Source organism: Amborella trichopoda, chromosome 8 (assembly GCF_054954075.1).
Source record: "Amborella trichopoda isolate Santa Cruz 75 chromosome 8, AtrichopodaSantaCruz75HAP2 v2.0, whole genome shotgun sequence".
NCBI classification, from domain to species: Eukaryota; Viridiplantae; Streptophyta; class Magnoliopsida; order Amborellales; family Amborellaceae; genus Amborella; species Amborella trichopoda.
Window position 1 is genome coordinate 7,361,608 of NC_142343.1, and position 9,952 is coordinate 7,371,559.

Consider the following 9,952-nt stretch of genomic DNA (forward strand, 5'->3'; position numbering starts at 1 on the left):
TGCTTTGTACTTGTGGACCGCATATCCAGCCTGTATGAAACAATTTTTCTTATCAAAGTAGACATAAGAGAACAACTATTTTATATTGTATCTACATCTTTTGTTTTAATAGTAAAAGACCCATCAAAATACACACGACCATGAGTTAAAATAGCTGAAAAAGAATGAACTCTAAAATTGCTGAACAGTAAAGTGTATTTTGAAAAGTTCCGCTAAAATTCAAAACAAAGGACTCCCAACACCTTTTACTTTCCATGCCAAAAGAAGTACCACAATCGAAGTTGTTAACATCTAATCTGGCAACTTAGGTACCAAACTCCATCCCAAATGAGGTCTTAGACTCCGTTTACCCTGAAAAGGAAAAGCGCAAAATTTTCTTTTGGCTCTAGAAGTTGTATACATGCGATCTGATTTCAAATCTAACGCCGTTTAGTATATTTAATTGTTTTTAAAAAAACAAAAAATAATATCATCATAATTATAAGTTTTTTTTTTTTTAAAATTAATTAAAGTCAACTACACGAATTCTTATAAATCATTCCGTACTATAAAATACGAACGAAAAAGAAACCAAGAAAAAATGATGTCCACTTTTGTAAGCTATAAATATATATTTTCGTAGTGTCGGATTTTATAAATGATTTGTGATCTTTTTCATAGAAGCCAGCAATCGGCTGGAACCGAGCCGAGCCAATGATTGCTACATCTCGCATGTGCTAAAATGACACTATGGAAGCGCACGTGCGAGGCGAAGGCAATGTGTTTTAACATTATGGGAAGCGAACGTGCGAGGTGAAGGCAATGGGTTAGCGATTGTAGGTCTCTCACGGGAGATAAGAATGGTCACGGGGGCATTTGCAAATCTGAATATGATGAGAGAGAGAGAGAGAGAGAGTTAGGGGGAGGTTTTTAGAGAGAGAAAGAGGGATGATGTGTTGTCCTCGCCTCCCCATGTAAACAAGGCGGGTGTTACCAAAGTCCCCTCGACGCATGTCATATCTTCCTCTATTTAAACCCCCACTCTCTCTCTCTACACAAACCAAATCATCAATTTCTCTCTCCTCAAAACTACAGCCCATCTCTCCCTCCTCCCCTGTCACTCATCTCCTCTTCCTTTTCTCTCTCTGTTCCTTCTTTCTCTCTCTTCTGCCCTTTTTTTTTTTTTTCTATTTCTCTTTCCCCTTCTCTCTTTCTCTCTTTTTTTTATTCCTCTCTCTCTCTCTCTCTCTCTTTTCATTCTCTTCTTCGTTCTTCGTTTTGTTTTCTTCGAAAGGGTTCCCATGTGCATTCTTCTGTTTCCTGTTGCTCTCTTAGCACTTCTCTTTCTAATTCGACTATGGCGTCACCCCACAAACAAACACTTACCACCCGGTTCCATGGGCTGGCCCTACGTTGGGGAAACCTTCAAGCTTTACTCTCAGAGTCCAGAGTCGTTCTTTGCTGATAAACAAAGGCGGTGAGAGAAAGTTTTAGTGAGAGAAATCATCAATTTCTTATTCCTTAGAGAGAGAAAGTGGACTTTCTATTGTTTTTTGGTAGCTCCCTAATGGTAGTATACATATATGTGAGAGAGAGAGAGAGAGAGAGAGAGAGAGAGCTTTGTTTGATGAACTTACATTTCTGTGGGTAATGAATGAAGGTATGGAGCTATATTTAAGACGCATATATTGGGCTGCCCATGCATAATGATATCGAACCCGGAGGCGGCCAGGTGCGTGTTGGTGAGCCAGGCTCACCGGTTTAAACCCACTTTCCCGTCGAGTAAAGAGAGGATGATAGGGCCCCAGGCCTTGTTTTTCCACCAGGGTGAGTACCACACCAGGTTAAGGAAGCTCGTTCAAGCCTCATTGCTTCCAAACGCCATTAGAGACAGCGTCTCCGACATTGAGAAGGTGGTTCTCTCTCTCCTCAAGTCATGGGAATGCACCACTGTCAACACCTTCCATGAAATGAAAAAGGTGAGAGAGAAAGAAAGAGAGCGAAGGAAATCTAACAAGAAACTCAAAAAAAAAGAATTTACTCACACGAGAAGAGAGACAAAATATATTAATTCTCATGTTTACATTATGCAGCTGACTTTTGAGGTGGCCATGCTAGCGGTGTTTGGAAGCTGCAGAGATTTGGATTCGGAAGGCATAAGGAGTCTCTATCTCTCGATAGAGAGAGGTTACAATTCAATGCCTCTCAATTTTCCGGGAACCTCTTTTCACAAAGCCATGAAGGTGACTATCTTTCTTTCCACAAGAAATTAAAAAATTCGAGAAACTTAAATTCCATGTTTGGGTGGCCAAAATTATAATATTCTAGAAGTTTGTGCTCTTTTTTTTTTTTTTTGGCGATTTTCATACAGGCGAGGAAACGGCTAAGCGAGATGCTTAGGAAGGTCATGGCAAAGAGGAGGGCGGAGAAAGTGACACGCGGCGGGCTGCTGGAGATTCTGATGGCTTCATCGAAGGGTGGGAAGCGCATGGAGCTGACGGACGGTCAGATCGCGGACAACGTAATAGGGGTGATCTTCGCCGCACAAGATACAACGGCTAGTGCCCTCACCTGGGTACTTAAGTTCCTGCGCGATCACGGACCACTCCTTCACTCTGTCACGGTACCTCAATATGCCAAATCTCTCGCTCTCTCTCTCTCTCTCTCTCTCTCTAAAAATGCAAACACTCTCTCTCTCTAAAAATGCAATCTCTCTCTCTCTCTCTCTCTCTCTCTCCAAAACAAGAGAAGGAAGAACCTGGTTGACATTTATAGCGAAGTGATATTTTTTGAACCTTGGTGGAATTCCGAAAGAGGCCATTTAGTTCCTTTACAGCCACAAGAACCTAATACTTTTATTTCTTTTTCGGGTAAAAAACCCAAGAGAGTTTCTCTCTCTCTATAATACAAAAACTTACCATCGCACGATTGTTTATAAAGACACTACTTATTGTTTTGTACAAGGTCATCATCATTTTTGTCCTTTAAAGCATGTGGTCACGCACATGCACACATGTAGGCTGTATAATAAATATATTTTTTAAATATAATTTGATCTTAATTTTTAAAAAATAATATAATTTTTAACATGAAGATCTTGAATAAATGAAAAAAATTAATTTCGAAAACTAAAAGTAATATTTATATTAAAAAAATATTTAACTGAGAGTTACAATTGTTTTTAATTGATTTTAAATGGACCACCTATTTGTGTCACTTTATACCTGTAGACCACATTATAGAATTGCAGTTCAGCTCGAATGAAACAATTGTTTATTTTAAAATAGGGGATTATAAGGCTATAAGATAATGTCTAAGAAAAGATATCTCGGACTTGGTGACCCACAATAATTTGATATTTAATGGGTGATGATAATCGTGATTTCTATCTTATATTTAATGAGTGATAATAATTGTGATTTTTATTTAGATAAATAAATAAGCAATCCAGTAAGAAAAAAGCCGGTTGAAACGATTGCGACTTCTATCTAACTTTTTCGAGTTAAGAAACAAGATCATTTCGAGTTGAAATGATTGGGCAATGCTGTAAGAGAAAGCCCGGTTAAAATGGGCCATGCCGTGAGAGAATGGCCGGTGTATCTTCTCTAACTTTTTCGAGTTAAAGAAACAAGATCTCTCTCTCTCTCAAGTTTTCCTAAATTGAAACACTTCTCTTTGGTGGAAGCGTGTTCTCTCCCTCTATATTGTAGTTCGAAGGAATTCTTTCCTTTTATTTTGTCATTTGTTTTGTGTTTTAAAAGCAGTCTTGAACAAGAATGAAAGAGCATTTGTCCAGTACAAAGTCGTCTGCAAACTTCGTGGGGTTTTTGAGCTATCGACGCGCTGAGCGTTTACCACAAAAAAAAAGAAGGAAAAAATGAGCTATTAAAATGAGAAAAAAAAAAAAGCAAAAATTCAAAGTCCACTGCCCCAAAAGAAAGAAGAAAATTGAGAAGATACTATGGAGCTTTCTATTTTTGTCGTCTATTTTTTAACCATTTTAACCAGATGTACAACGTGTGCCCGCTTCACCATAATCTCTCTCTAATTTGCAAATTACAAACTCTCATCACTTTTCTTAAGCTTATTTGCTTATGACAAGGGCAACTGTGGTCCCAATGATGAGAGAGAGGAGAGGGAAAATTCAAAATTGAACTCACTTGAGATATAGAGAGAGGTTTCAAGAGAGAGAAAGAGTTTGCTTTCAGATTCACATGCATGAGAGAGAGAAAGAGGTTGCTTTCAGATTCACATGCATGAGAGAGAGAGAGAAAGGTTGCTAGAGAGAGAGAGGTTGCTTTCAGACTCACGTGCATGAATCAAACTATTGCAGAGAGAGCAAGAAGGCATCAGAAGAGAAATGATTAAGGGAAATCGCAGATTGACATGGAACGATACAAGGAACATGCCTCTCACTACAAGGGTAACTCTCTCTCTCTCTCTCTACTAAAGAAGGCCTAAACAAAATAAATTAATTATATAGTTAGACACTGTTAGTATAAAGAATGATAAAGAATAATAGCTGATGAACCCACCAAAAATCCCATATATTGATAGGAAGTGTAATTGGACTCTAAATCGCATAGAGCAAACTAATTGATAGTAGCTTTTGTTTATCTGTATATTTCTGTGACTCTGAAACCCTAAATTATAAAAAGTAGTTATCTTCAATGCCCACTGTCTCTCGAAAAAAAGAGTTTTTCTTCTCTAAAATAATTTTTTTAAAGATAAATGTTAATTAATATATAATATTTAAAAAATATAAATTAGATTAAATAAAAAATGTGGCACATATGAAGCCCATCGCCGCACATGTACCAATACATACATCATACATTCAATTAAATGGAAGGAATTTTCAGGTCATTCAAGAGACCCTTAGAGCGGCTAGTATTCTATCGTTCACATTTAGAGAAGCTGTGGAGGACGTGGAGTTAAATGGTTATGTAATCCCAAAGGGTTGGAAGGTGCTCCCTCTCTTTAGAAACATACACCACTGTGCTGAATTCTTTCCAGAGCCTGAAAAATTCGACCCATCCAGGTTTGAGGTAAAATATTCTCTCTCTGAAACCCTCCACTTTCTTTCTCTAAACCTGAGCTTACAAAAAGAAAGGATTACAGAGGCTGGGTTTTTTCCAGGTTCCTTTGAAGCCCAATACTTTTATGCCTTTTGGCAATGGTTTGCACTCCTGCCCTGGAAGTGAGCTCGCAAAGCTCGAGATGCTCGTTCTCCTCCATCATTTCACTACCAAATACCGGTCAGTTCTCTCTCTCTCTTTCTCTCTCTTCCTTGCATGGTGGTGTTCAGTCTCTTTCTTTCTCTCTCTCTTCCTTTCATGGTGGTGTTCAGTGCAAGAACTACCTGTAAATGTTTGATAGGATATATATAAATGGAGAAACCGAATTGGTTCGCCTGCAACTTCAAATTATTACTACTAATAGTAAGTCCTATTGTATATTTTTTCCTGAAATAATATTGAAGCTAAAGAATAAGTCCCAATAATAATAGTGATAACATCGAGAAGAGGAAAAAGGGGTGGGAGTTGGCACACGTGGCTCAAAATTGCATACACACGTGGCTTTTGCATTTATGAGTTTGAGTGGACATTTATAGGAGTTGATTTGGAGATGTGAAAGTATATTTTGCTCCTGCGGGGGCACACTGTATATCTACACCTTCAGTGAAAGAATTGAATTTTTCTTTAAAGCTTGAAACTTTGGAAATCACCTAATAGTTACTTGATGTTTATACTTAAAAGATACAAAACATTGAATTTTGAGTTTTTTAAAACCTATATCTCACCTTACTATCTCCCTGTAATCTTAAGACATTCTTTTTCTAACGTATGGGGAGTTCGGTTTGGATATTTTTTCTTTTTTACTAGGTTAGTATATGGGTTGAAGAGTATACATCGCCAAAAATTAGGGGGCCTAAAATAATTTTATATTTGTTTTACCTGACAAAAATAATAGATGGTATACTCCTACTTAAGTATAAATTATTGGGATTGTCTGTAAATTGACCATTTATCTTTTTAGGTCACAATCTTGTCCCTTAAATTTGAAAGCGAGTGTTTTGTAAAGTATCATACACAAAGTTAAAAAAAAATTCTTGGACTTCCCAACTTATCGCAAGGTTTCCATTTTGACAACTAATGAGTCGTGAGTGATTGTGACCTCCATGTTCTCTTTGCAAATAACTCCTAAAATGTTTTAAAAATTAAATAAACTATTTTCGAGTAATTTTTTAAAAGTTTCAAACTTGAATAGGGCAGGGATTGATGTCTCGGCGAAAGTCTGTAATTTATAGAAAAGTTGATTTTGCACTTTAACATTGGATTATCGTTAACATTTCTTTTATTTATTATTTATTATTTATTATTTATTTTTTGTAGGTGGCAATGTTTTTTGAGCTGTGAATCATGGATCTATTTCATTAGTGCATCTTGAGTTACTTAGCATGTGTTTCATATCTAAATTTGTATTCAAGATAGATTTTTAGAATGGGGTGGTATTTGAATAAAATATCATTTTAAATTTTTCCTTTGGAAAATGACGTGTCTCAGGGGAAGACCGCATTTCAAAAGAATCTCATTTTGAATTATTCTTTTGGAAAATGACTTAGAGTCTTAGAGGGGGCCTGAGAAAAATTTCATTTTGAATTCTTCCCTTTGGAAAATGAGTTTAGTGTCGGCCAATAGGTTCAAAAGTCGGACACTTCTTTTGGCTACTGATCAAAAATAATTCTAAGAAAAGTGATGGTGTTATTTTATATGAGCAGCCACCAAACTGATTTGATCCGAGAAACTAAGCTATTAAAAAATTTGTTGGGAGAGCATATGCTATGCTCCTATAGGGCGAAATTTAATGCACATTTAAGAGTTTGAGCGTCAATTTGGTGCGACTATTTCAATAATTTTTTCAGCCGATCCCAAATAGTTGGGAAAAAAAGACTCCGATGATAATTTCACTAAGTTCCTCAGCTTCACAAACATAGATTTTGAGTACCTAAATGTTTGGGATGGTTTATATGCAGCCATAGAGTTATTTCATGTAGTATCAGGGTGTGTTCTAAAGTTCATGTAGGTCTGTAAATAGGTTTATTATATTGCGCATCCTCCAAATTTGGGTCCCTTAGAATACACTCGGCCAGGTTTCTATTTGAGAGACAACCATGTGTGTTGCTCTTACATGAGCATATAATCTTTTAACGATCATTATCATCAGAGTTTTTTCCCAACCGTATATAATCTTATAATCTTTTAACGATCGTCATCATCATCATCGCTTTTTCCCGACCATATATAATCTTTCAACCAAGTATTTATTATCCACTGAAGATGAGTTTTCCGAAACTAAAATAACCCAGTAATCTTTCAATCTTGTGTTTACTATTAACTGAAGATGACTCTTCCAAGAATAAAATATCCCAGGAGCATATGGTGTTTCAATCGTAGTAAGTCAAATGGCAAAAACAGACTTGCTATGTAGAAATTAGCTATATTCTTGGAAGGAAATTTCTCTTGTGCTGCCAAATTATAGCCTGCCTAATCTTTTTCAAAAATCTCAAATAAAACTTCTCAATTTAATTTTTTCAACAAACATGTCACTTGTTTTTTTTCAAAGTTTTATGGATAAAAATACCCATTTACCAAATTACAAACATAAGAAACCTCTAAATAGCATTAAATCTCTCTGTTTGACACTCTGATACTCTAGCTGAATACTTGTGCTATTGAGAAGAGTGAAAATATTTTTTTACCAATGTAAATTTCCTTTAAAAGGGTTAGGAATTTTTTTTTTAATATTTGAAATATTTATAAGTTTTAAAATTATTTGTGTTAGGATGTCACATTGCTGAAGAGGGGCTGTTGATCTCTTTTTTAAGAAATGATCTTATTTCTAGAGAATTTTCTATTTTTTAAAAATATTTTATGTTAGGGTGTCACAATGTTGAAAGTGTCTTGATTTTTAAAGATGTTTTATGTTTTCTGCACTTTTTTCTTATATTATAACTTGTAAAAAGATCTTTTAATAAAACAATAATTTAAAAGAAACACATATGGGGTATTTTGAAAAATAAGGTCGTCAACCATCTATTTAATGTTTATAATTTGATAAAATGGTGCTATTCTCGTGATCACACAGGTGGGATGTGGTGGGGAAGGAGAGTGGAGTACAGTACGGGCCCTTCCCAGTGCCAAAGCAAGGGCTGCCCATAAGAGTAAGCAATCTAAGGAACAGGAAGAGCACGACAACGATAACAACAACAACAACAATAACCCTTAATAAAAAGTGACAACGATGCTCGCATTTCGACACATTCGTGGCTGCATTGTCGTGGGAACTAAAACAGAGCCCACAAATTAGCACACTAGCACCTAAGGCGTGCTTGCTTTGTTATGTTTTGCTCTTGACAACACTGTTGCTTCTTTTTTTAGGGCTATCAGGTTTTTCTTCGTCTCTTTCGTGGCTTCATTTGTGTGTGCATTGTGGTCCTTTCACAATGACCAAAATACCTGGCTGGTCCTTGGATAATGACGAAAATACCCTGGTGTCAATACCCTTAAAGGGTTTTTCATGTGACAAGAGTGCCCTCAAGTTGGGGTTGTAGAAGTGGAAATTGTTATGCTTTCAAGATGTTTAAGAATTGTTAAATAGTGTTTGTTTTCTCTTTTTCATTTTTTTGAGCTATATATCTGGGAGATTATAACATATCACATGCTAAATGATAAATTGTAAAGTAATTTACCAACAGACCCGAAAAAAAAAAAAATACAAAATTCCGTGGAAGGTCTATCAATTTGTGTTTTTTATTTTTTAAAAAATTGCCCTTCGAACTACTTTTTAATTTTATGTAGTTTCTTTGTTAGTAGTGGGCAGTGCTTAGTCCAGATGTCACTTTAAGGTTGGCATCTTCGGATTGTTTTATTTCTTAGCAAAAATGAGTTAATTCGTTTCAAGGATGCCCACCTCGGACTTCCTTAAAGAGCACACCAAAAAAGGAGGTTTGAGAATGGGCAGCTTGGATCGTTTCAGCATGCTTTAAAAAGTCGGTCTTTGCAGTCCAAGCATGCCAACCTCGAACCGCTTTAAAGAGCACCACATAAGGCTGTCTTATCAAAAGGCTGTCTTATGATGCGCGGGCATTGCCCTAACCATTAGCGTACAATCCTACTATAAATATCTTTTTAAAAAAACAAAATAAAATATCGACCAAGGATTTTGGAGAAAATAAAAAACCTCAAATTGACCGATTTGTTTTTTGTAATTTTAACCCAAAATCGACTCATTTCGTATATTTTTTGTAGCATACGGAATTATTCACTCTAAATTATACTATATCCCAAACTAGGTGATTTTTTTTTTTGGTGTGTGTATACGGAATTCAACCTAAATTATATCATATCACAACCTAAGTGATTTATTTTTGTGGGTACAAGTGAATGAGGCCTCTTCCTTTTCTCTACCTCTCACACTCTATCTCTAATACACAATGCATGAGGAGGTCCCCTTTTGTACAGTTCATCGTGTACGGATGCCAGTTGGAGGGCCACATTTGTCTCTCACACATCGGCATAAATGAATCTCACACTCAATCTTAGGATGTGATACCTTCGAAATCGTGGCCGTGGAAATTCCAATAGTCCCAATAATGCTTGTCCATTGTCTTCATTGTAGGATCACGTGTGATTCGATGAGGTTACACGTGTAACGTTTTGATAAACATGTTGAGGAAAGTATGGTGAGGATTGGAAATTGGGCTGACAACAGTGGCTAATTGTTTTCTTTTTGGGTAGATGAGTGGGGATGATGAGTCTTTGTCTGTTTTGTTTTTATTAATGAACATGATATCAAAAAAATAAAAATTAAATAAAAAAAATTAAAAAAAAAAGAAAGAAAAAAGAAAGAACGATCTCCACATTAACCTCACTGGAAATAGAGTTCAATTAAATGTATTTGAAACGGTTGT

At 36.1% G+C, this 9,952-nt stretch overlaps 1 protein-coding gene across 1 annotated transcript; it reads left to right on the forward strand.

Annotated features, from left to right (window-relative positions):
• Positions 1-817: 817 nt before the first annotated feature.
• On the forward strand, positions 818-8,637 carry LOC18436176 (abscisic acid 8'-hydroxylase 2). Its single transcript, XM_006846198.4, has 8 exons — positions 818-1,456; positions 1,640-1,958; positions 2,073-2,222; positions 2,351-2,602; positions 4,313-4,402; positions 4,842-5,027; positions 5,119-5,237; positions 8,128-8,637. The coding sequence occupies exons 1-8, from the start codon at positions 1,281-1,283 to the stop codon at positions 8,276-8,278; spliced, it is 1,443 nt and encodes a 480-aa protein (XP_006846261.2). The 5' UTR covers positions 818-1,280; the 3' UTR covers positions 8,279-8,637.
• The last annotated feature ends 1,315 nt before the right edge of the window (positions 8,638-9,952 follow it).

Excerpts from the sequence above, each read along its gene's own strand:
- LOC18436176 (XM_006846198.4), top strand. The coding sequence starts at position 1,281 with ATGTGCATTCTTCTGTTTCCTGTTGCTCTCTTAGCACTTCTCTTTCTA. Across the intron at positions 2,603-4,312 it reads CACTCCTTCACTCTGTCACG|AGAGAGCAAGAAGGCATCAG; the intron begins GTACCTCAATAT and ends AAACTATTGCAG. Across the intron at positions 5,238-8,127 it reads CATTTCACTACCAAATACCG|GTGGGATGTGGTGGGGAAGG; the intron begins GTCAGTTCTCTC and ends GTGATCACACAG.